General features: G+C 45.4%; 3 protein-coding genes across 24 annotated transcripts in view; 1 reads left to right on the plus strand and 2 right to left on the minus strand.

Annotated features, from left to right (window-relative positions):
• Positions 1–67: 67 nt before the first annotated feature.
• Pgap2 (post-GPI attachment to proteins 2) lies at positions 68–17,765 on the minus strand. Of its 15 annotated transcripts, none has more exons than XM_013357683.4 (8): positions 14,967–17,765; positions 14,053–14,167; positions 11,801–11,975; positions 6,564–6,732; positions 2,211–2,463; positions 1,976–2,070; positions 1,249–1,357; positions 68–1,078 (listed from the first exon to the last, which is right to left on the minus strand). In XM_013357683.4, the coding sequence occupies exons 3-8, from the start codon at positions 11,932–11,934 to the stop codon at positions 948–950; spliced, it is 891 nt and encodes a 296-aa protein (XP_013213137.1). In that variant the 5' UTR covers positions 11,935–11,975; positions 14,053–14,167; positions 14,967–17,765; the 3' UTR covers positions 68–947. The 15 variants fall into 15 exon arrangements, with proteins under 15 accessions (XP_013213137.1, XP_040140805.1, XP_077902740.1 ...); XM_040284871.2 differs by having other exon boundaries at positions 1,964–2,070; XM_078046614.1 differs by having other exon boundaries at positions 1,964–2,070; positions 6,564–6,776.
• A 71-nt stretch (positions 17,766–17,836) lies between these two features.
• On the minus strand, positions 17,837–24,588 carry LOC144377127 (uncharacterized). The gene is made up of 2 exons (XM_078046619.1): positions 23,733–24,588; positions 17,837–21,526 (listed from the first exon to the last, which is right to left on the minus strand). The coding sequence occupies exon 1, from the start codon at positions 24,581–24,583 to the stop codon at positions 24,089–24,091; it is 495 nt and encodes a 164-aa protein (XP_077902745.1). The 5' UTR covers positions 24,584–24,588; the 3' UTR covers positions 17,837–21,526; positions 23,733–24,088.
• Nup98 (nucleoporin 98 and 96 precursor) overlaps positions 24,199–26,368 on the plus strand; it is a 107,649-nt gene continuing 105,479 nt past the window's right edge. For 7 of the 8 annotated variants that reach the window (XM_013357674.4, XM_013357676.4, XM_005323136.5 and 4 more), the window contains exon 1: positions 24,199–24,341. The gene's annotated coding sequence lies outside the window, so the exon portion shown is untranslated. The remainder of the gene's footprint in view (positions 24,342–26,368) is intronic. The other variant, XM_078046600.1, reaches the window with a different exon arrangement.

Genomic DNA, 26,368 nt, shown 5'->3' on the forward strand with positions numbered 1-26,368 from the left:
AACCCATCTTGTACTCAGTTACTATCAAACAAAGAATGAACCTCAAGAATAGAAAGGTTAGCCCAGGTTATTGGCAAAAGAAAAAAAAATTTATTTTCATTTGAAATAAAATGTACAACCAGAAGAGCTCAGGGTCTGGGGTAATAGGGAGTTATACACCAGGGAGCCCATGTTGTGGTAGGGAACTGTGCCTCTTGATCCCTCTACCCCATATCTTTGCAAGGAGGAAGGGTACATAGGCTAGTGATTTCAGAAGGGAAGAGAAACACATGCTGTGCTGGTGCTTTTTCTGGAACAGGTCATCCTTCAGGTATAGACCACTTCCATCAGATGATGTCAGAACCACACTGGCAGAGCCATTGGAGATCACACACTGCCACCTCCTCATATCATACACATGGACACACTGAGGCTCAGATAGGTAAGGATACACACCTTAGGGCCCACACCAGACTAAAGAAGTGAAGTCAGGACTAAAACACTTGGACAAACCCAGCAGGGGACTACAGCCACAGGCCTAAATGTGCATGGAAGATTATCAGATACTAGTCAAGTGAATGACCTGGAGAGAAATGGCTATGGTTTTGAAGCTGCAGCCACTGCTCAGCAGTCCCTAACCTCAGTGAGAGGTGGCTAGGTAAAAACCAAAAATTGGATGGTGGTCATAAACCTCAGAACTTTTTTTAGCACCAAGTGGTAGAGCTCTCCTTCCAGCTCAGCTTCTTGGGGCCTGTCAGTTTAGATTGACGTTACTTGAAGGCCCCTGTGGCTGTGTGAGGGTTGAGGAGGAGAAGCCTGCGATGCTTGGGTCAGCCTTGTCCTATGCCCTTCTGCCCTTCTTCCCTCTCCCCCATTTCAGAAGGACCCAGGAGGACACAGGTATGGGGAAGGCAAGAGTGGTTTCTTGTTTCTAGGCAGTGGGCTACTTTCTCCCAGCAGCAGAGGTGTTAGAATCGCTTTTCCTCCGGTTGAGAGGTTATGAGCAGCTCTTTGTTCCCGAAGTCCCACCAGGCTGTCATGTGGAACGCCATGTTGGTTAGAACGACAGTGTACTCCAGGATGGCAAAGATGGTGTATACTGTTGTAAGGACACAAGAAATAGGGCCTGGTGAACCTCCTGGTGAACCAACCCACTACAGAGAAATAATAGTAGTCAGCCAATACCCAAGACTATTGCCCACTCTCAAAAACATCACAACTGCCCCCAAAGTTTCTTATGACCGTCTATGGATCCTAGCCTGGCCTCACCTCCAGCCTCACAATACATGTTGTGTCGAAAGTAGACAGCCAGTGCCGAGAAGAAGGAGACGAAGTTGATGATGAAGAGCCGCTGTTTCCAGCTGTAGGACTTGCGATCCTAGGGGGTGGGCTGTCTGATCACTCTGCAGCTTATTGGGTATATGTGGGTAGCTTCCCCTCTTAGCCCCAGCTCCTAAGGGCTGGGCCTTCCCTCCCTTGGTTCCCATAGTGGTCATAGAAGGGGGCAGAGGCATGGGCAGCAGGAATGACAAGTATGTTCACATCCCTGATGAGCCCAAGGAGCGGTAGTATGCCCTGCCCCTTCCATTTCAGAGGGATGGAGTATAAAAGTTACAAGGAGTCACCCACCAACCCAACACTCCTCAGGTACTTTGTGTGGCAAAGAATGGCATGTGTATGGGTGGGTGGAATCTAGACTGCAGTACCCTGACACTGTCCCTAAGCCACTAGAGCCTGTCTGCTACTTACTCATTTTACCCCCATTTGGAGTCTCCATTTCTTCTATTCTAATCTCCTTTACTACCCAAACATAATCCTAGATTCTGACAAATAAGCCACTCTTAACTTGTTTCCATGCCTCAGCCCCAAACCCAGTACCCCTCTGTCAGGGTTTCTAGAACTCCAGTTCCCACCCCATCATTACCAGCATCCTGAGGACAGATGTTCTTGATTTTCTTCCGGGCCCCAATAGGGTAGACCGTACCTCCTGACTTACTGTGTGCTTCTTGGTCAGCCGCCAGAGAATGCAGGTGAGGAGCATGTGACCGAGGGAAGCAGCGATGAACACAATGAAAGCATTTTCATGGACGGCTGGAGGGAGAGAGGAGGATGGGGAGCACACACAGCCAGCAGCGCCCTCACCCTTCCACAGGAAGGTTTGTATGTGAGAAGGGGTGGGCTCTGTCTCTTTCCCAAACCCTCTTCCACCCCTCCACCGTGGGAGCACCCACTGAAGTCCTCAGAGGAGGAGACATAGGTGAGCACTAGTAGTGCGAGGTTCTCCACGACGTTGAGGCCAAAGTTGAGGCGGCAGAGCAGGCGGTAGCCAGGACACGGGGAGGCACAGCTGAGGTAGTGGTTCCAGTAGGCGAAGGCCGCCAAGAAGCGGGGTGCTGAGTGTAGGCCAATGCAGAAGCGCCACACATAGCGCTGGGGCACCTCTCCGCCGATGGCTGAGCTCACCGAGGGTAGATAATTGGGCACCTAGAAAGTTGTGACTGGTCCGGGCATGTCCTTCACCGGTCCTGCCCACCCAATCAATCACAGTCACGGGCTCTGCTCCAGCCCCTTCCCTTCCAGGAAGTCTTCTTTTAAGTGCTCCCAGAGCTCTCCCAAGAGACCTTCCCTTCCAGGTCATGGGCCCAGGGTGCTGGGTTTTCATTCCCCAGCCAGACTGAGATTTGTGCAAGGGCAGGGCAGGCATATTCTATCTCCCCACAAACTGGAACCTGCACATTTGGACAGGTATGTAGATGGGTTCAAATGCTCCTATTCCCATAGCTTAGAGCTATGTCTCAGAAAAGACCCCAGGGGAGTCCCAGGAATCCAGGACTCTAGAATTAGTCCTGAGGACAGAGATGTCACAGACACTCTGACCTTCCTTAGAACAGTGCTACCTAGCTGAGCTGTTCCTCTCACTGCTTCCAGTTCCACTCATTCTTCAGGGTAAATGTGCCCAGGTGGTAGAGGGTGCTGCGAGATCCTGAGGGAGCTAGGCGAGAAGGGTACCCCTATACTGATCATGTTTAAGAAAGTGGATGCTTCTAACCTGATATAGTCTGAGAAAATGACCCTGTTCTTGTGCATCTTCCTATCCATCTTTCTCAATACCTGGAACTCCTTCCTTAAGGAAATGCAACTTCATTGTAGGCTGAGAAAAGGGGAGGCTTCAAGGACTGGTATTGCTTGTATGAGCAGTGAAACAGTATGGGACAAGTGAACAGTACTTGAGATGGAAACAGGAATGGGAGGAGGATCTCTTAATACTTTCTGGCCTATAGCAATGCTTTGCAAACATAGTAAGTACAACTCACTGGGAAGATATGTGAAAATGCAGGTTTTTGAAACCTGAGCACCTGCATTTTTAAACGTTTCCAAGACTGGAAGACAGTTCATTGCCCACACTTTTCATGGCACTTTTGTTGTTGTTGTTTGGTTTGGTACCAGGGATTGAACCCAGGGGTATTTAACCACTGAGCCACATCCCCAGCCATTTTAAAATTATTTATTTATTTATTTTGTGAGGGGGTGTCACTAAGTAGCTGAGGCTGGCCTCGAACTTGCAATCCTGCCTTGGCCTCCCAAATTGTTGGGATTACAGGCATGCACTACCACACCCAGCTTCCATGACATTTTTAGACTCTCAACAAGAGCCAGGACAGTGTCAGAAATCCAGTGACCCAGCAAGGGAATGATCCTCTTGAAGGAACAAGTCTTCAGAGATGGAGCTCTGAAAAACTATTCCTTTCCTCTAGTGGAATGGATCTACAGACTATTGGGAAGGTAGGCAAAATTAGAGACAGCTCACAGGGGAGGGGTGGGCCTGAGGAAGGGTTCAAGTCAGGGACTTCACGGCCTCCACAAAAAATGTGTGGAGGAAGCTAAGTATAGCACTGTCAAGTTCAGCTCTGTCACAGGAAGCTTAGTACAGAGTTCTCCAAGAGGAGACACTGCTCTCAAGGCCATGGCTTAAGTAATCAGTGCAGAGGCAGCAGGAGGCTTTGGAACTTCATAAAGATGGGTCTGTATCCAAGCTTATCTGGGGGACCTTGAGCAAGGCACTTCACCTCTCTGAGTTCCAATTTCTTCATTGGTAACCTGGGTATAACACCACTAACCTGCAGAGTGATTATGAATTCTAAATGTAAGGTATGCAAAGCATCTGCAGTGTCTGGCACATAGTGGGTACAATAAATGACAGATTTCAGAAGATAGACTTCTCTGAAATGCCTGCAGGCTTTTCACTGAAAAGACTGGCCACTGTGAGTCAAGTGGCCAGTCAGCATAGGAAGGCCTGTTTATGGGTTGAGAGGCAGGACACCAGATACAGTGAGACCTCCAAGTCTCATTACTTTTTTTTTTGTGTGTGTATGTGTGTGTGAGTGGTGCTGGGGATTGAACCCAAGGCCTTGTACATGTGGAACAAGCACTCAACTAACTGAACTATATCCCCAGGCCTTCCTGACTTGATTTTTGAGCCTCTCCATTACCCTCAGTTCGGTTAATGAGTGTTGCCTCTTCTTCCTGGAATATTTATTCTGAAGACTGCTCCCTAATCTCAGCTACTTTAAGAGGAATAGGACCAGTACCTAAGCCTGACTGGAAGAGCTCAAAGCACTCAAAAGTGATGAGTCCTTTCTGATGCTGGGAACAAGTACTGGGTAGAGATGATGGAGAATTGGGGGGAGACCTTGGGGAGAAATGAAAAATTAGAGCCTTGTGACTGCATTCTGTTTTCACAAAATCCTCTCAGATTAGGATGAGATCCTAAGAGCAGGGATTGTCTCTTCCATATAGGCACTCACACACAGGTGCACATGCATGCATACACACATATGCACAAACAAAATCAAGTATGTATATATATATACCCCACCTCCACCCCCATTCCCAGCACATAAGTTGCCCACTCACCAACTGTGCCAGCAATAAGCAACAGCAAGATCTATCAGAGACCAGATACACAGCTCACTCCAAAACTCTCCATGAGCCCAGAGCTAAAAGTACTGAGAAATGAGTAGAAAACTCCTTTCTTTCTTTCTTTTTCTTTTCTTTTTTCTTTTTTGGCAGTACTGGAGATTGAACCCAGGGCCTTGTGCATGGAAGGTAAGCATTCTACCAACTGAGCTATATTCCTAGCCCCTGATAGAAAACCCCTTTACAACAGGACAGGAGATCAGAAACTCACAAAGTGGGGTTTCTAAGAATTCCCCAGGTTTTTACCATTAGAGATCCATTTCTTTGGTCCCAGATTAAAAGTCCTCCCCAAATTATAAATGACTTTTTCTACCTGCCTTGCTGCCTCCTCATCCCTTGCCAACTAAACAAAAATTTTAATTCCTGTCAATCCTATTTCCTTTTCCTCTCTGGACTCCATCCTCTCTCCTTTCTATCCTCATGGTCTCCATCTTAGCTCTGGTCTCCAATAGTATGAGTCATTACACTAGCATCCCTATTCTTGTATCTACCCTTAAATCTGTTCTCCACTCAGGAGCTGAGATGATCTTCTAAAGGACAAATCTAATCATATCCCTTTTCCTGCTTAAAATCTTTCCAAAGCTCCCCATTGCCCTCTGGATAAAATCCAAGGCTGTCAGCCTGGCATTCACAAAGATCCTTCTTCACATCCCCCTATCTCCCACAAACAATGCCCCCTCCTATCTCCCACAAACAATGCCCCCTCCTATAGGTGCTTCCTCTGATCCCTGAAAACCTTCATTCCCTTTTATTGCAAGAATCCCAACTCACTATATTTCAACTCTGCCCAAGGACTTTCTCTTGCAGGAATGAGATGCTGAGAGCAAGTCCATTTTCAGCTCCATGTCCCTGACATAGAACTTCTACCCCTGGTCCCTCAGGAAAGATCTGGTGAACTGATCTGGAAAGCAAGAAGTCCATCCAGATTTCCAGCTAGCAGAGCCCTGAGTGTACCCCACAGGCTGTGGGGCTAGGGCTGCTGGTGGAGAAACAAAGCTTGAGGATCCTAGAGTAGGGCTAAGCCACCTGTTACTTTTGGCTCTGGGCCTCACTGCACCTTCTCATTACTGGCTTCCTTTGTAGTCTGGTCTTTTTTCAGCTACCTCTCCCTCTTGTGATCTCTCCTGGCCAATCCTCCAACCCCTTCATTTCTCTCCTACATCAACCTCCCCGACCCCAACTCCATTTGAACATTCTTTCTTTCTTTCTTTCCTTTTTGTTTGTACTGGGGATTGAACTTGAACTCAGGGGCACTTAACCACATCCCCAGCCCTTTTTTTTTTAAGTTAGAGACAGAATCTAGCTAAATTGCTTAGGACCTTGCTAAGTTGCTAAGGCAGGCTTTGAACTTGTGATCCTCCTGTCTTAGCCTCCTGAACCACTGGGATTATAGGTATGCGCCACCACGTCCAGCTCCTTTGGACTTTGTATAATCCTCTTCCAATTCCAATTCCAATTCCAATTGTGACTCTATAGACACTATGAGTCTCTACTGACAAATTCTCTATCTCTCTCTGACCCTCTAGTTCTCTCCTACTCTCCAATCCTGCCTCACCACCATCTCTTACCCTGGCCCTGACCCAGGTGCTAAGGAGCCTGGCACTCACCCCACAGTCAGTGGCCACTGTGTACTCAAAGTGGAACACCAGGGACCAGATGATGCAGAAGAAGAAGCCAAACGCAGGGAAAGTGATGACCCACCAGACCATGGCTGTGAAGCGGAGCCGGAACACAGTCCCATCGGGGTCCAAGGGCTGGGAGGCCGCAGAGAACATCCTGTAGGAAGTGGCCCAAGAAGGGCAAGGGATACAACTTGGGGCCTGGTGAAATATCTGGGCTTGGGAAAGTGGGGCCTTTTCCAGAGCTGGTTCCTCAGAGTATAGGGAAGAGCTAGAGCAGAAATGGTAGAAAGGACACAAGGGGGGAAAGGAAGACTGCCAAGGAACAAGTGGGAGATGGGATAGGAGCAACTCTTGGGAATCCGCTGGTACACTGAGAATCTAGGTTCACCTCTTGAAGAACCTGGGCAATAGAAACTTCCAGGGGACAGGTCCTGGGAGTTCTGATGACTCACCTCACTCTCACAATCCTCACAGTCACTAAGGAGAAGGATCAGAAGTAGAAAGGTTATTATTCCCATCCCACAGAAGGGACACAAGTCCAGAACTATACAGGATCAAACACTAGGACTAAGATCTCTTGCCACTGGACAGCTTAAGGCTCTACATCAAGACTTCGTTCAAGCCAAGTAACCTGGACAAAAGACCCTTGGCTTGAACTGGTAAAGCTCTCCCACTCACCCTGTCTGACCACATTCCTCCTCCTCACCCAAGTTCAACTAGGAACAATGGGAGTGTCCTAGAACCTATTTCAGTGGGGCCATAGGCTACCAGACCTCCCACCCCCAGGCTCTGAATGAGCCAAGCCTCAGGCCATCAGCATGCTGAACTCAGAATATCAAGGTTCTTGTGAAGGTTCAAACTCCCATCTCCCCATCTAAGGAGACCACGTCACCCAACCCAAAGATGGGGGAATCTGAGGGTCATAGAAACTTTCTCCACTCAGCATCAGCCTGCTGTGCTGAGCCAGACCCAGGAAGATTCTGTCCAGGTCAGACAAAAACCCAGAGAGCTGGGCTTTCCCTCTCCCTATCCCTCCCTGCACCTGCTAATGCCCCACCACCATGACCCCTCAAGCTGGCTCCCTTCTGAGGCAGACAGAGATGGCTTTGTAAAAAGCCTAAGATCAGATCTACCCTGGGGACTTATACTCCCTTCATTAAAGAGACCCCAGTCTTCTAGTCCAGCTACTCATCAGGGATGGGGTAGGGGTGGGGGCTCACTAAGCAACACTCACACTGGGTGCTGAAGAATCCGGAGCTTGAGTTGAGGGCTCTAGCCAGACTGAGACTGCTCTAAGACAGGAGGGTCCCACCCCTAGCTCCTCAGAGCCTGCCCTCCCGCCCACAGAGCCCAGTTCTCCATGCCTGCCCAGGCACACAGCCTTCCCAGGATCAACAAGGCCACATCATAAATCCTGGAACACTCTGCAACGGTTAAGAAGTGATAGTGGCTGAGGTCAGTCCACTGCAGCTTCTTTGCTGGGGTGGGGGTGGGGACCTCTCTGAGGGCTGTAACCAGGGATGCATGCAGGTTTCTAGAAAAGAGAAAAAACAGAATGGAATCTGGCCCTTTTTGACTAGAGCAAAACCAAGTATGTATGTTATGCCCCATTAGAGAACTGGCTAATCTGGGCTGGGGATGTGGCTCAAGCGGTAGCGCGCTCGCCTGGCATGCGTGCAACCAGGGTTCGATCCCCAGCACCACATACCAACAAAGATGTTGTATCTGCTGAGAACTAAAAAATAAATGTTAAAAATTCTCTCTCTCTCTCTTTAAAAAAAAAAAAAAGAGAACTGGCTAATCTGTGATAATAATAATAGAATCACAGGATTCAAAAGAATCTAGACAGATCTGAATACGAGACATCAGTGTCCTGCCTGTACCTATGGGGAAACAGCTAATGGCAACTCAGGCTGCATCAACAGATATCTAACAGCCAGTAATAGGAATGAATAGTCTTACTTTCACCTATACTACCCAGGCTACCTGAAGTCCCATGCCCAGATCAAGGCCCAACACAGAGAAAATAGTTACCAGGGCAAATCCAAGGATATGTTCAGGGTAGGGAGAAGCCTAGAGGCCACATCCTGTGTGTGTTGCCTGAAGAAACTATAGTTATGCTATCTAAAAAGACCTCCTAAGGAGCCAGGATTATAGCACACTCCAATAATTCCAGTGACTCAGGAGGGTGAGGCAGAAGTTCAAAGCTAGTCTTAGCAACTTTGTGAGACCCTGTCTCAAATTTTTAAAAAATTTAAAAAAGGGCTGGGGATGTAGCTCAGTGACAGAGTGCCTCTGAGTTCAATTACCAGCACCTAGCACCACACATACATGACACAGCCCCACTGTTGTCTTCTCCATCTCTGCAGGTTGACTTAAAGCCAAAATAAGAGAGTAGTTCCATGGCTATCAAAGCAGAGCCAGGGTCAGGGCAGAGACTTACAGAAAGGAAAAAAGAAAAAAAAAATCCTATGCTCACTATAAGAAAGAGATTGTTGCCAGGTGCAGTGGCACATACTTGTAATCCCAGCAGCTAGGGAGGCTGAGGCAGGAGAATCACTAGTTCAAAGCCAGCCTCAGTAACTTAGTGATACACTAAGCAATTCAGTGAGACCCTGTCTCTAATAAAATATAAAAAAGGGCTGGGGATGTGGCTTAGTGGTCAAGTGCCCTTGGGTTCAATCCCTGGTACCAAAAAAGAGAGAGAGAGAGAGAGAGGAGAGAGAGAGATTGTTACCTTCTAAGCCGCCTTAGAAAAGGTTACCTGAAAATGAAGGAAGCCCCATCACAGGGCATGTGCAAGCAGAGGAAAAGTTGTTAATTATAGATATGTTGTGCTAGGTTGCTTTCTTCACTTCTTGGTTTGGCCACTCCTGGGATATTCTACTTTTGGGGGTGGGGGAGGTATTGAGGAATTGAACCCAAGGGAGTTTTAACAATGAGCTACATTCCCAGCCATTTTCATTTCTTTATTTTATTTTTCTTATTTTTATTTATTTATTTTTGGAACTGGGGATTTAACTCAGGGGCACTTGATCACTGAGCCACATTCCCCAGGCCCATTTTGTATTTTATTTAGAGACAAGGACTCATTGATTTGCTTAGAACCTTGCTTTTGCTGAGGCTGGCTTTGAACTGGTGATCCTCCTAACTCAGCCTCCTGAGCTGCTGGAATTACAGGCATGCGCCACCATGCTTGGCTCCTGGAATATTCTAGATGGGAAATCCAAAGCATATATGAAAAGTGGGATCCAACAGGCCTACTACTGCTCCAGATGACCAGGTAACCTTCAGCAACTACTTATGCCTTAATTTCCCAACAGGTATGCCAAGAGTAGGTAATAGTATACAAAGTATGCTGAGGTTATCTATCCTATTAGCACTCAGGGCCAGGCACAAGTATCAGTGCAAACAGCCTACTCAGTTTAATGCTATATGCTGTATAAATATTATATATTTTTTTCAGACTATGACTGCTTTATACCATGTCTTCCTTTTCCTGTGGCATTAGGTTGGGGAGAGGTCCTATCCATTTATTCAACAAATACATTCTGACTCAGATGCATTATCTACCCTCATGGAGATCCTGGTCTGGTGTGGAAGATAGACACAAATATATAATATATGAAAGATAACACAGGAAACTGTAAGCACCCAGAGAAGGGAGTGATAAGTTTGTCCCAAAGGGAAGGCTTTCTGGAGGAGAAGACATCTTGGTAGAGTTCTGCTGGATGAACTAGAGTTGGCCAGAGTAATGGGAACACTGATGCATTATCTGAAACAAGCACTAAGTCAGAAAAGAGTAATCCTCTCCCTCAGATCACCTGGTCACTCACTTTCCTTCCAGTCCTATTCCTTCTGAGAGCTCCTAGCATCAGGTCTCATCAGACTAAGTGCCTATACTCAAAGACTCATGTCTATCCACTGACAAATCTGAGAGAAAACTTCATGTCATATGAACAAAAGAAGTGGGTTCCATCCCAAACTCCTAACCAGACCTCTCTGCTACTTCTTCCTCTTTCTCTGAAGCAGATGCTCTTTATAGGTCTACAACTTCCTATAAAGGAAGTTAGCTGGGGGCCTTCAAAACTCTCTCAGAAGCTAGCCCAAGAGTCCATGTTCAGGCTCTGGTTCTTCATCTAGAGTCCCAAGGCTAACTTCATCTCCTGCCTACCTTCCTCTCTAACAATCTCTTCTTCCTCATTCTCCTGACCCTCACCCTTCACATTCCCCAAACTGCTTTCTCATCTTTGCAATATCTAGAGCACTACACTAGCCCTGGAAAGGAGTAGGACAGGAATCATCAACCTCACTATTTAATTTTTTAGTACTAGAGATTGAACCTGGGGGCGCTTTACCACCAAGCTACATCCCCAGTCCTTTTTATTTTGAGACAGGGTCTCACCAAGTTGCTGAGGCTGGCCTTAAACTTTCAAGCCTCCCGCCTCATTCTCTCAAGTCATTGGGATTACTTTTATGGGCCACTGTACCTGGCTCAACCTCACTTTAGACATGGGTGACTAAAGCTCTGGGTCTCAGTGGATGAATTAAGAACATAGCAGAGGTTAATACAAGTCTCACCCTATTTACTCTGATATCCTACAGAGAAAGAACTCTCCTATCTTCATGGCCCAGACACCCCATATTCCCATCCAGAGGGTAGATGACAATTGGTGGAGCCTCAGTGCTCATGAGACTCACCCCAGAACATATAATACATGCACATAATTGGGTTCCCATATAGACAGGCACTGATAAGAGTTTCTTTTACATATATACCCAACTCAAAGCCATTATATATAATTATATTACACACACACACACACACACACACACACATACATATACAGAATCACATTCTCAAAAAGACAGGCACAAGCCCACAGTGCCACTATGAGACCCAAAATGCTTTCTAGCCCAATCCTGTTCTGTTTACATTCCAGAAAGTACTGGGGCTCCTGAATGTGTCTTCTTTGAAGTAATGATTGAGTTGTGGGGTTGGGGGCTGCACAATTTCAGTGGCCCCAGTCCCTAGAACTTTCATGGAAGGTGGAGGGAGTCTAATCCTTGAGACCTCAATTTTCAGGTAACCCCCCCACGAGAAGTCCATTATATCTGATGGAACCTACTGGAAAGCTGGTTAATCTTGTCAAAATAAAATCAGGATCCAAATAGATCAAGATGGGCCTGAATATGAGGTATGAGTGCCCCCGAAGCCCTACCCCACAGTGTGTGGCCGTTGTCTCCTTGAAGTGGAAGAGCAGGGACCAGAGGATGCAGAAGAGGAAGGCGATAAATGGACAGCAGACCGTAACCAGGACCACCAGGGTGAAGCGGAGCCGAACCAGGATCCCATCCCGATCCAGTGGCAGTGGGACCTGGTACATCTTGTCAGACCTGGGGATGGAGTGGTGTGCTGTCAGGGCCCCATACAGCAGGCTGGGACTCAGTGAAGTCAGCCCTTGTGTTCAGGTGGGGAGTCTGAGAATAATGTTTCCTAAATTTGGACAGCTTCCGCCACGGATAAGGAAGACTGACTCAGAATCCCAAGACAACACTCCAACTCAATTTCAGAGGGAAGACAATGAACACAATCTAGAGTAGAATGAAGCCTGAACAGATTGGGAGACCTTCTCCTCACTCCTCTGCCTGGCTTCTAGGACTACAGAAGCTAGTTTATCTAGTCTCTTGTTTCTACAACCAACCAGTGGACAGAATAGCCCATCTCCTCCCCCAAGCCTTTGAGCCTAAGGCCAAGTCTCCAGGCTTCACTCACTGGCTCAGAGCCCTCCTGCTCCCTCAGTCCCTTCTGTGTGCAGGCAAAGCAGTTCACAGCATTAGGGCCTCCATGGAAGCTGAGAGAACCTCAAACTCCTGTTTGTCCCTGCCTATTGCCTCACGTGCTCTGAGGGTGAAAGGCTTTGCAGAATCAGGCCTGGCATTAGTCTAGGCTTGCTGTTTGCAGGAAAGAGTTGCTTGGTCAGCTTCTGGAGGCTTCTCAGTCCACCCTCTCCCTGAGACTACAGGAGAGCTCTAGAGGACTTGATTTTTCCCTCAAACAAGGGTATCTAAGGTCAAGAACCATAATAGCTAAAAAGAACACCAACAACACCATCAGTTAATAGCAGGGAAAATTAAGGCAGGTATCTACTCAAGGTCGTGTAGAAAGTAGATGGAGAGCCAGCAGTAGGGAGGTGCAGAGCCCTTGAAAAGTTTACACATGGCAACTCTGGCTCTTCTTTACCCCTTCCTCTCTGGGTCAGAGCTCTGGGCAGAAAATTCAGATTAAGACTGGAATGAGGGCGGGAAAAGAAGGAAGAAATTAAAAAAACAAATCCTACAGAGTTTAGCCAATCAGCCCAGTTCCCACTGTAGTGATAGAGAAATTAAGATGCAGAGGGAGAAAGGCCCTTCTTCAAAGCTGGGCCTGAGCAAAATTATCTCTGGAATTTAGGCTTCTTGATGCCAAATTAGGGCTGGTTCCAGATACATTAAAAAAAAAAAAAAAAACCTGCCCTTCTGGTCTCAAAGGCCTTGCCAAATCAAGTCCTAACTCCCTGGCCCCACCCACAGAAAGAACTTTGACTTGTTTAGGTTGGCATCCTGGCATTCCAGAACAATCCAGGTGGATAAGCTTCTGCATTCTCATCTACCTTCCCTTTATGCCAGGCTCAATCAGGCTGCCTGTCCCAATTTCTCAAGTTTCTTTTTCCCTTGGGTGGTAGGGAGGTGGTCAGGGATCTCCCCAAGGAGTTTAAAGTGGCTCAGGTACCTTCCCAAATCCAACACATTCCCTGGATCATCTCTATACGCCCTGGAAGTCCCTCAGGGCCCTAGTTGGAAAGCACCCCACCCAGTCCAAACCTAGACTCTACAGTTGCAGTATACCTAGTCCATCCTCCCAACATCCCTCTTCAAAGCCTGTAGCTCCAGGTCCCTCAGGAACCCCTGGGTTGATGAGGTTGTTTCAAGGGACAGTTTCCAAAACAAAAAACACAAAACAAAGGATAGTCTGTTCCAGTTTGTCTTGGAGGTATGTCTGTCCTCTTTCTTAACTGTGTGATCTTGGGCAAGTCAACTAGCCACTCTGGGCCTGTTTCCACAATTGTGCAAGGAGGAGATCAGACGGTTTAGATTACTTTTAAGGGCTCTCCAATTTAGTCACACTGCTCTTCCACACCTCTGGACAAAACTATAGTTTTGCCCCCCCAGACAGCTTTAACTTCCTCACGCATACTACTTAGTAGAAAACTGCTTGCTTAGCAGTATTCCTACCTCACATCCAAAGTTCCTAGAGATTTTTTCAGCAGACACTCCCATCACATTTAATGGCTGCCTATAAGCACCCTGTTCAGCACTTAATAATATACATTGATTCTTTCAGTTCTCACTATAATTCCATGAAGTGGCACTATAGGCTGTGTTTCCATTTTACATAAGAGGAAAAGAGTTTAAGATGGTTAAAAACACTTACTCAAAGTCACAGGCTAATAACTGGCAGAGCTGAGATTCGAAACTAGTCTATGGGGTTCCAAGGCTACCCCACGCCTCCATCCGCAGCACCTGGGAGGAATCCTGACCAGGAGGCCCTGCAGAGTAAAGAAGGGAGAGCTTAATCCCCGCACACCGCGCTCCACGCTGGGGAGGGGAAGGAAGGAGGTCAGTTCAGGTCGTCCGGACAGAAGCAGTTCCTGGGATACGGAGAGTGTGCGGGAAGAAGACAGGCACCAGGACCCGAGAGATTCGGCCCGCTCCTGAGGCGGCTGGACCGCGTGGCCTAACTTCCCGAATGGGGCTGTCCCGCGGGCGGGTATACCATCCCTATACTTACCCAAGCACTAGTGACAAAGAGGCCGCACCAGCACAGTCCGGGAACTTGGGGGTTCCCGGAGGGAGGCCCCGCCGGGCGGGGGGCTAGCAGCTGGGGGCCTGCCCGAGCAGCAAGGGCGCGGGGCGGAGCCGGTGCGCGCGGGGCGGAACTTAGGGAGGAAACTGCGCCCGCACCGATTGTGGGCTCCTCCCGGCTTCTAGGGACCCAGACCCCTGGCTCTTCCCCCTTAGTCTGGCGTCCCCACAAACCATGTCCCTCCAGCCCTGATCGGCCCCAGTAATTCTGCTTTAATGTTGTTGTTTTATTTTGTTGGTACCGGGGATTGACCCCAGGGGCACTTAAACGACTGAGCCACATCCCTAGCCCTTTTTATTTTTTTTATTTTGGACAGGGTCTCGCTAAATTGTTGAGGCTGGCTTTGAACTTGCGATCCTCCTGCCTCAGTTTCCCCAGTTGCTGGAATTACAGGCACGCGCCCGGCGCCACTAATTCTGGCAGCGTGAGGGCACTCAGACATCTAGGAGTGAAGTTCTGGATAAGTTACTTTGTCACCTTACCTCTCGGCCGCGTCCCCATCACCTGTTGAAAGAACATAAAATTAATCGAACAGGACCCAGATTTCTGTCATTCCCTGACCCCAGTTTCTCCTGTCTTCCACCCACATCCTAAATGAATTATCCCGTCTCGCCCTTCTGAAATATTAAGGCTGATTTGCCCCAGCTTCGGCGCCCCTCCTCCAAACCTTGCTCCTCTGAGCTGGTTGGGGCATTTCATTCTGGGGAAGAGCACCTTGCAGGCTCTGAGACCCTGTGAGGCTCACCCCGAAAATTCTGGGCCAGTGATGTTCCCACATTTGAACAGGAGAGGGCGCTCTGTCTTGACTAACAAAAGCATAGGGAGAGAGGATCTGCCCAAGCCTTGGGTCTTCCCACAAAGAGGGTTGATCCCAGAAATCAACTCCCAGGTTCCTTCCCCAAGCTGGTCCCTGGCTCCCTTTGCAAAGACCATTCTATTCCACAAGAACCGAGAATGAGGGAACAAAAGCAGTGCGTAGAGAATTTTGAACTAGACAAGGTTAACATCACACCTTTCCCATTTAAATCCTCAAAGCAATAATTAACACATTCTGAGCACCCACTATATCCCACTCACTTTTCTACATGTTATGTGTTATTTAATCTTCATAAAAATCCTGTGAAGTAGACACTATTAACATCTCCATTTTCCAATGGAAAACAGAAGGTACCTTACCTACTCATCTAGTAAATATCAGAACCAGGATTCCATCCTGGCACCTGAGGTCATTCCCTCAATCACTATATACTGCTGGTCCCATAAGATAATTATAATTGCCACTTTGTAGAATGGGAGACAGGCTCAAATTTATCAATTTGCCAGAACTCTTTTTCATGCATTTAGTCTTGTTCATTCATGCCAGGCCCTCTCTGTGGTAGACACTTGTAGGGGACCCACAGACATATCTTAGACTCACTTGTTGAGACTTCAAATCTGGAGGGAAGGTATCTTGTTCTAAAATAAGACTTTAAATTCTCCCCACCCTGTTCTTTTTTTAAAAAAATATTTATTTGTTAGTTGTTCACAATATCTTTATTTTGTTTATTTTTATGTGGTGCTGAGGATTGAACCCAGGGCCTCACACATGCTAGGCAAGTGCTCTACCACTGAGCCACAATCCCAGCCCTCTACCCTGTACTTAAGAGTTAGGGCCAAGAGAAAAATGATTACTAAAACTCTACTTAAAAGAACCACTTCCATCTGATTTCAACAAATAGATTTTGGTTTTCTGTCTTAGAACTTTGTGTCATCCTCCTTGCCTTCCTTCACTCTGTATATGCCTGCTTCTGGCCCATCTGCCTGAACCTTGACATTCTCTAATCTTGCCTTTAATTCTCAGGTGACCTGGGCAATGTGGGCCCTTTTAGCCCTGAGCCTTAGTTTCTCCATTGTAAAATTGTTTTAGGACTATCTACATCATACAGTTGTTGTGAGAATCAGAGCAATGTGCCAGGCATGTGGAAGGCACCCAATGCATGGTGGTTATTACAACCAGATGTGTGAGCTGCAGTTTGAACTCATCCTGGCTGAGCCTTCTCTGAATGATCTGACCTTGACTGTCACTGATTCACTCTGAATATATTTCTTCTCCTGTCAGTTTGAAAGGAAGAATGGGTTCTTCCTATGTGCCAGGGACTTTATGTCCACTCTTTCATTTGATCTTCAATAAATCTGGTGAGGTAAATTTAATGAAATACATTTTATAGCTAAAGAAGTTGAATGACCACTTAAGCTTCTACTCTTGCCCTTATTCAGTGGGCACTCAGTGTTTGCTGAACTGGCCTTTGTCCATTGTCCAAGTAGCTGCTGCTGCGCTTGAGGGTTCCTGGAGTCTCTTGCCCTCCTGGTGAGGTTTGTCTGGAGTCTGTTTTAGTCACAATCACTGTACCACTCTCCCCTCCACACATACAGACTACACACTCCTAAGGAGACTGAATGTTCACAATGATGTTCCACCTCTAGTAGCAAGGTGGAAGTGTAGATGTGGGGGGCAGATGAGAGGATCAGAATATGGAAGTAGTTGTCAAGGAAAGTTTCCTATAGGGGATCTCCTTCACTGGTCTCCTTGTCTTCATGTCTATCATCCTCCCCATTACAGCTAGACGAGCTCTTCTTACAATACAGATCTGACCATATTCCCCCCTTGTTACAAATAAATTATTTAGCAACTCTGTACAGCTTTTGCCTTTGTGTGTGTGTGTGTGTGTGTGTGTGTGTGTGTGTGTGTGTGTGTGTGCTGGGGATTTAACCTAGGGCTTTGTGCATGCGAAGAAAGCACTATACCAACTGAGCTATATCCCCAGCCCCAACTCTGTATAGTTTTTAGGATAAGAGCAAATTCTTTAGTGTAGTATTTAACATTCTTCATGAACTGGTCATCCAATGTTTCAAGCACAGATTTTATATTCTACTTATACTTCACTCTCCCATGAAGTTTTACTCAACTTTCTTTGTATCTCCCCCCACCACCCCAACCTCAAACCCCAAACCTCATGATCTTCCCACAGCATTAGGTGCCTTTTACCAAACTTTATTAGGGCTCTGACCACAAAGTAGCAAAATAATTTGTTTTTATCCCTTTCCCCACTTTTCTGGGAACTTATTTAAAGATGGAAACCCCACCCATTTCATACATTCCTTGCATAGGTATATAGTAGGAACTCAGAAAATATTTAATTGAAGTGTTTCATTTTTCTTTCTTTTTCCTGATCTGGGGATTGAACCTATGGATGTTTTACCACTGACCCACATCTCAGCCCTTTTTTCTTTTTGAGACAGGATCTATATAATAATTAATATAATTATATATAATTATATTATTTATATTATATTATTATAATTAATTATATAATTATTTATTCATGTGGTGTTGAGAATTAAACCTGGTGCTCCACACATGTGAGGCAAGCACTCTACCACTGAGCCACAACTCCAGTCTGGCCTTGAGCTTTTGATTCTCCTCTCTTAGCCCCCAGAGTAGCTGATATTACAGGAATGCACCACCACACCCAGTTGAAGTGCGCTTTGAAGGATGGGCAGTATTTAGATGGATCAAGCAAAGATTTAAGAACCACAGGAAGGCATTTGAAGAACAACTTCTAGGAATGGGGGACAAAGTGAGGAGCAAGGCTAAGGACAGTGAAGAGGCAGAGATGCAGACAGTGCTAAAAAGACATCCAACTTCAGGCCACAATGTGCCTCAGCCTCCTTGGAAGCCTTAAGAAAATCAGTCTCTTCCTGGGTTGAGGATTTGTTATTCTTCATTCTTCTCAGAGATCTTTTAAATGACCAAGATGTCTTCTTTGGATAGCTTTAAACTATCCATCCAAGACTTACCTATCTACTTCCAGAACCCTGATTCAGTTACTGAATTTTCATTGTTCTATAGAACTTTCTTTGTTCTCTCTTTCACTTCCAGTTTGTATTCCTGGATATGCTACATTCTTTCCTGGCCCTTTTGCTTCCTCAGTTTATGTGGCCTAGAATGTTCTTATTTTTCCCTTCTGAGAGAACTCTACCCATCCTATAAAGGGTATTGATTAGCACGAAAATATTTTCACTGTATTTTTTTTTAGTCATTTATCCCTCTGTCTTCTTGAATTCTTTTTGGATTATTCCATTTTTTCCGGGTATTATTATTTTAGTGATCTCCCTAGAAATTACCATATGCATTCTTTTTTTCTTCATTTTTGTTGTTATGGTTCTTGTTGTTTTGGTACCAGGGACTGAATTCAGGGGCACTTAACCACTTAGCTGCATCCCCAGCCATTATTTATATTTTATTTAGAGATAGGGTCTCACTAAGTTGCTTAGGGCCTTGCTAAATTGCTGAGGCTGGCTTTGAACTCCCAATCCTCCTGCCTGAGCCTCCTAAAACACTGGGATTACAGGCATACACCACCATGGCATGTTTACCACATGCATTCTTCTTTTTTTTTTTTTTTTTGTGCTGGTCATTGAACCCAGGGCCTTGTGCATGCAAGGCAAGCACTCTACCAACTGAGCTATACCCCCAGCCCATCACATGCATTCTTAATATCATTAGGGAAATGTATATCAAAACCACAATGAGCTGGGCCTGGTGGGGCACCCCTGTAATCCCAGAGGCTGGAGAGACTGAAGCAGGAGGAGCACAAGTTCAAAGCCATATTCACCAACTCAGCAAGGCCCTAAGCAACTTAACAAGATCCAGTCTACTACTACACATCCTTAGGTTGATTATAATAAGGAAAAAAAAAAAAAGGAAAATAAGTGTTGGCAAGGATGTAGAGAAACTAGACCCCTCATATATAGCTAATTGGAAATGTTAAATGGTGCAGCCAATTTGGAAAACAGTTGGTGGTTCCTAGAAAGTTAAACATAAAGTTACCATATGACTCTGCAATCCCACTCCTAGGAATATACCTTGAAGAACTGAAAAAAGGTACTTAAACAGGAAACTGTACACATCTTTATAGCAGGACTATTCACAATATCCAAAAGATGGAATTACTCCAAATGTTCACCAACAAATGAATGAATAAACAAAATATAGTATGTCCACACCATGGGATATTATTCATCCATGAAAAGGAATGAAGTACTAGTAGGTATATGTTACAACCAGATGAATTTGAAAACATGCTAAGAAGCCACACACAAAAGGTCACACATTGTATGATTCCATTTATATTAAATATTCAAATTGAATCCATTGAGACAAGGTACATATTTGATAGTTAAACATTGGAGAAAGAAGGGAACAGGGAGATACAGCTTACTGAAAAAAGGGTTTAGCTTTACAATGATGAAATGTTATACATTACATAGAGATGGTAGCTGCATAAATATTGTGAATGTATTAAATTAAATGCTACTGGAATTGTTCACTTTTTTCCTTTTTTGGCAGTGCTGGGGACTGAACCCAGGGGCTCAACAAAGCTAGGGAAGTACTCTACCATTGAGTTACATTCCCAGCCAAAAGCATATTTATTTACTTATTGGTGTGGTGCTTGGGAATGCTAATCAAGTGCTCTACCACAAGCTGCATCCCCAGCCCTTCATTTTTATTTTTTAAATTTATCTTTATTTATTTATTTATTTTGCAGTACTGAGGATCAAACCCAGGGATACTCTACCATAGAGTGACATCCCTAGTGGTCTTCCTTTACCCTTCCAGTCCTTTTTATTTTTGACAGGGTTGCCCAGTCTGACCTCAAACTTGCAATCCTCCTGCCTCAGCCCCCTGAATAGCTGGAATTCCAATGGGGAATTGGAATTCACCCTGCCCAGCTCCTTTACTTTCATAATGCATATTTTTTATGTTATTTTAACTTTACTTCAATAAATATTTTACAAAAACTAAAAAAGCGATTTTAAGAATCAACATGTAAGAATCAGAAATAAAGCATTTGGGGCTAGGGATGTGGCTCAAGCGGTAGTGAGCTCGCCTGGCATGCGTGCGGCCCGGGTTCGATCCTCAGCACGACATACAAAAACAAAGATGTTGTGTCCGCCGAAAAAACTAAAAAATAAATATTAAAAAAAAATGATCTCTCTGTCTCTCTCTCTCTCTCACTCTCTCTTAAAAAAAAAAAAATAAAGCATTTGACCCATGTGGGAAAAAATGAACCACAAATTACTAGCAGTTCCACTCCTAGGGATAGATGCAAGAGAACTGAACACATATGACTACAAAAAAAATTGTACACAATATTTAAAGCAACATTATTCATAATAGTTAAAAATAGAAACAACCCAAATGTCCAATAACTGTTGGACAGTTGTCTCTCTTTTTGGGTAGGGGGGATTGAATTCAGGGACACTTGGCCACTGAGCCACATCTCCAGTCCTATTTTGTATTTTATTTAGAGACAGGGTCTCACTGAGTTGCTTAGCGTCTTGCTTTTGATGAGGCTAGCTTTGAACTCAGGATCCTCCTGCTTCAGCCTCCTGTGCCTCTGGGATTACAGGCATGTGCCACAGTGCCTGGACATTAACTGTTTTAATGGAAGAACAAAATGTGGCACAAGCCTGTAATCCCATTGGCTCAACAGGCTGAAGCAGAAGGATCCCAAATTCAAGGCCAGACCCATCAACTTAGTGAAGCCTTAAGCAAATTAGTGAAACCCTGTCTCAAAAGGGCTGGGGATGTAGCTCAGCAATAAAGCACCACCGGGCTCAATCCCCAGTACAAAAAAAAAAAAAAAAAAAAAAAAAGTCAAAGGTATGTACTCAAGATTTCTAAAACTCCAATTATATGCTATTTATCAACCTCACCCTTTCTTATCAAGTTCAGGGAAAGAGAAAGGGAGTCAACATTTACTGAGTGTTTACCATGAGCCAAACATGCTCAGTTTTTTACAAATCCCATCACCTCATTTGACCTTCACAATCAACTTATAAAATATGAAGTATTGTATCCAGTTCATGGAATAGAAAACTAGGGCAAAGAACCATTAAATAGTTTGTGCAAGCTCTAAAAACTAGCAGAACTAGGATTTTAACTTAGCTCTGTTTGACTCCAGCTCTGCTGCACTGTCCAACGCACCACATAAGAAATCTGAAAAAAATAGAACAAAAAAATAAAAATGAATTTTAAAAAGGCATGAGGCCCCGAGTTTAATTACTGGCACTGCCAAAAAGAAAAAAAAAGAAAAAGAAGTCTGTTACCATCACCCTTCCAGACTGAGTTACTGGAATTCTAAGGGGACACCACCCTGCCTAGCTCCTTTACTTTTATAGTGCTTAATTTTATATATCCTAGCAACTGGGGAGGCTGAGGCAGGAAGATTGCAAGTTTGAGACCAGCCTCAGCAACTTAGGGAGACTCTAACCAATTGGAGACTCTAACCAATTTTGAGATCCTGTCTGTAACTAAAATATAAGAAAGGTCTGAAGATGTGGCTTAGTAGTTAAGTGCCTCTGGGGTCAATCATCGGATACCAGAAAAAAAAAAAAAAAGAGTAACCCTTATTGAGGGCTTATCATGCACCAGGTATCATGCTAAGGGCTTTACCCATATTATCTTGCTTAATTCTCACAATAACCCTGTGATGCAAGCAAAATTGTTATTCCCATTTACAGAAAAGAAATCAGGATCAGGGGGTTAGGAAATTTTCCCAAGTTCATACAACTAATACATGGCTTGACCCAGATTAAAACCCAAGGTTCTGAGACTCCAAACTTCACCAGTCTTTATTAGTTTCCCCTACTAAGGAAACCAATTCACGCATTCATTCACCAAAAAATCCATAGTGCACCTTCTGTGTGCATGGCCTTAGGCACCAGACAAAAACTAGAGTTGAAGCTTAAACAGAGTTGGGTTTGAGGATTAAAGGACAAGAAATCAGTTTCAGGACAGCAGAGAGGAAGCTACTGTGACTATCCAGTAAGTGCTAATGACTTTTTTTTTTTTAACATTTGTTTTTAGTTACAGGTGGACACAATACATTTATTTTATTTTATTTATTTATATATGGTGCTGAGGATCAAACCCAGGGCTTCACACATTCTAGTTGTGAGCACTCTACTGCTGAGCCATAAGCCCAGCACTAATGACTTTTCTAATGTAGAGCAAAAGCAAATAAAGATGAAAGGAAAGCAGGGGTGTTTGGACAAAGGAGTTGGGAGGTGGCTGCAAATAGAAGTTTAAACTAGCCTTACTATTTGGCCATCCACACATTAACTTTTTTCTTCCTTCAAACATCTACCGAACATTTACAAAGTATCCTGTTTCTTCTTATTCCATCTTTACAACCACTTCACTTTTCAACAAATAATTTCTAATTCCTTGCTACTACTGAAAACTCCCAGGAATTAATCTAAATTTTTGGCAAATCGTTTTTTAATTTTGTATTGATATTTCAAGAGGTGGTGGAGAGGCAGTGTGCATACACTTTGCTTTTTTTTAGCATAGCTCCTGCTGTTCTATGTGAGACCCTCAGCCCTGGAGAGGTCTAGTTTCTAAGAACACCCCTCGATCTGGTAATATCAGGTGCCTACTTTAGGCTAGGTCCCAGGAGGAAAGGGACACCAAGAGGATGAAAATGCAGCTCTTGTAGGGTGCAGTTGGCAACACCTGCAATCCCAGTGGCTCAGGAGGCTGAGACAGGAGGATCACAAGTTCAAGGACAACCTTAGCAATTTAGCGAAGGCCTAAGCAACTTAGTGAGACCTTGCTTCAATATTAAAAGGGGCTGAGAATGCAGCCAGTGGTAAAGCACCCCTGGATTCAATACCAGGTTAAATCCCCAACACCAAAAAAGAAGAAAATGCAGCTATGATCTACGGAGAGGTGAGGGTTAGGGATTGACATAAAATACGGGAAAATAATAAGTGCACAAAAAGGGACAAGGGACTACAAAGGCCTGCCCAAGAATTAGCCCAACAAGCTGCAAAGAGTTAGCACGCATATGTCAGAGAAGCTGGGAACATTGAACCAGGCCTTTAAGAATAAGTAGGAGTTATCAAAATGTAGCTGGAAAGGACATTCCAAGAATCGTCTATTTTTATCAGGCCCTACAGAGAATTATTACTATAGGGCATCTCTAATGCTCAGGTCTAACTTCACTGGCATGGGTCAGGACAGAAACGGATCTGAATTTAGGGCCTCAGAGCAGCCACAGACAAACTATGCGGACAGAGGAGCCTCCTAGGAGGGTCCTCCAGCTCCGCACGTGGTATGGCTAGGAACTGCGAACAGGGAAACCAAGCAGCTTTCCCATCACCGCCTGCGGACTGGGGCAAGGGAAGGGTAGAATACTTACCAAGCCATCCCGGGGCCTTCCTCCTGATTGGCCCGAGCTTCCGCAGTAGAAGTCTCTCCCCTCCAAAGAAGGGGGCGGGGTCTTGGTATGGCGTCACCAATTTTTTTCTACACCCCAGCCTGTGAACACCAATCTAGCCACTCACCAATCCACTTCGAGGGGCCCTGTGACGTCACGACTCTCTCTCAGCCAACCGCCGCGGCGGATGGGTGGGACTCCATGTCCCTCCCATCGCTCCTCCCTTTTTCCTCCCCCTTAGTCTTCATGCCCCGCCTCTTCCCCCAGCTCCTTCTCCCGAAGACCGCCCTCACGTTCGGTTTCAAAAGACTCGTTGCCCAATGAGTAACAGGGCGGACCTAGAGTGGCAGCTTTGTCTGCAAATGCGCAGAAGACGAGGGCGGAGCGTTCGGAGCGAGCCTCTGACGGCGGACGGCGTGTGACGCAGTCGGGCCCTCTGCGCGCTGCGCCCGAAGCGGCGGTCGGTAGCGGCGGTGGTGGCGGCGGCGGCGGCGACGGTTTCCTGGCGGCCGCGCGCTGCTCTGTGAGCGGCGAGTGGCGGACGGGCCTGGGCCCTCACTCCTGACGTTCTCCCTCCCCCGACGCACCGCGGTAAGTGGGAGCTGGAGCGACTGCGGCCGGGGACCCGCAGGCTCCTCCTCCTCTCCGGGAAGGCGAGTGCGCGGGGCGTCCCAGGCCCTCAGCTCCGAAGTCTCGCGCCGGGGCGCGCACCTTCTGGCTGGAGGGAGGGGGCGGGGCCGGGCCCACGACCCTGCGGCCGGGTGTCTGGGTTTCTCAGGCACAGGGTTGAAATGCACCCCGTTGGGGTCTAGGCCCAGGGTCTCCAGTGGCATCCCAAGCTGAAGGAGCGTCCACATATCTGGTCGTACTCATTCATTCACTGAGCGGCGATTAGAAGCCCGCAATTTTCCGGCCTTTACGGGGGCAGAGCTTCGAAACCACTATATGGCCTTCCTTGCACTTTTTTGATGATCCTACTGGGTGGACTTTATTTGTCTTGCTTTCTCGGTAGGAGACTTGGGGGCAGCCCAAGGGTTAAGGCGGGTGAGTCGGAAGTTCTTTAGCTTTTCAAGCCATCATCTGAGAATTAGAGTCGGTCCAGTGGAGTAAAAGGTTCTTTTCTGTGGTTCCACATGTTTTGTGTAAAGCCGGATTGAGGAGAAAGATTGGATTTCTGGATTATTATAGCCATAAGGATCTTATAAATTACTTCAGTCCTCCTATTCTACATTACATGCAAGTTTTATAGATGAAGAAGAAAGCGAGGTCCAGAGTTAAAAAAAGGGAGAAATTAGAAAATATTCTACTAGTATACCCGTCCTGTATGTTCCAGTCTTCCATTGTTGGGTATTCTGTTTGGTGGCGTGAGGGAGTCCAAAGGCGTTCGGTAGCTACTAGACATAATTTTCAAATTAGTAGATAATGTTTCTGTTCATGATAAGGTAGAAACTTCATTAGTTTCTGCTTAACCTAGACTTTGGAGAACTGAATTTAAAAAAAGAAAAAGGTTAAAGAACGTCAGTGATGCTATATATTGAAAATGAATTTATAAAGGTCGTTGGCTAGTTTACCGTGCTAAATTTGAATTTTTGACTTATGTCAGCTGTTGGGGAACCAGAGGAGAGAGTCCAATTAGTGATTTAACAACAGTACTGGAATAGACAGCAGGGAATATTTACGAGACTTAGACAACCAGGCAGCAATCACTTTGTAGTTGTACTGTAGCTACATAGCTCCTCTGGGGTGCAGAATTCAAAGTGAAATATTGTTGTAGGATAAATCCAGGGAATTAAACTCCTGGACTTAATTTCTAATGGGAAGAAAGAAAGGAGCAGTGATCATTCCCAGTGACAGAAGTTTACAAAGAAACTCTAATAATTGTGACAGTGTTTAGTAGTGGAAGAAGTTAGAATATTAAAAATAGAAAGAAAAAAAAAAAAAGCAAAACCAGGCCGGGTGTGGCATTGCATGCCAGCAGATACTCCAGGATGGGGGGAGGGGAGGCAGGATGATTGCTTGAACCCCAGATTTTGAGGCTATCCTGGGTTAACACAGAGTCAGTTTCCAAAAAGTGGGAAGCAAAAGAGGTTTGGGCTGGGGATATACCTCAGTGGCAGAGTGCTTGCCTAGTATGTGTAAGGCACTGGGATCCATCCTTAGCATCACAAATAAATAAATAAACACATAAAATAAAAAGGCATGCTGTCCATCTACAACTACAAAAATAAACAGAACAGAAGTTGAGCAGTATGGAGGTACTGGGAACTTTGATAAATTCATTTTTGACTCAATTAAAATTTGATGAAATTCGTTGCCACTTTGGTCTGTTTACATCAGATTATCACTTTGCAGTTGTTTATATGACAAAGCAAAAACTAAAAACTAGTAGTTCATAAGAGCAGAACAGAACTGAAGTTTAAATATTAAACTGTGAGTGGGGAATGTTTTCTGTAACATTTTCAGTTCCAGGATTACCCTCTTCTGGGAAGCCTTTTCTGGCATTCTCTCCCCTGTAAGCTTCTATAAAGCTTATTCGATACTTCTATTTATAGCACATCATTTTGTATTTTGGCTCTTTGTCTTTTTATTAGTCTATAGTAAAATATTTTTGTCTTTGT

Source organism: Ictidomys tridecemlineatus, chromosome 4 (genome assembly GCF_052094955.1).
Source record: "Ictidomys tridecemlineatus isolate mIctTri1 chromosome 4, mIctTri1.hap1, whole genome shotgun sequence".
Lineage (NCBI taxonomy): Eukaryota > Metazoa > Chordata > Mammalia > Rodentia > Sciuridae > Ictidomys > Ictidomys tridecemlineatus.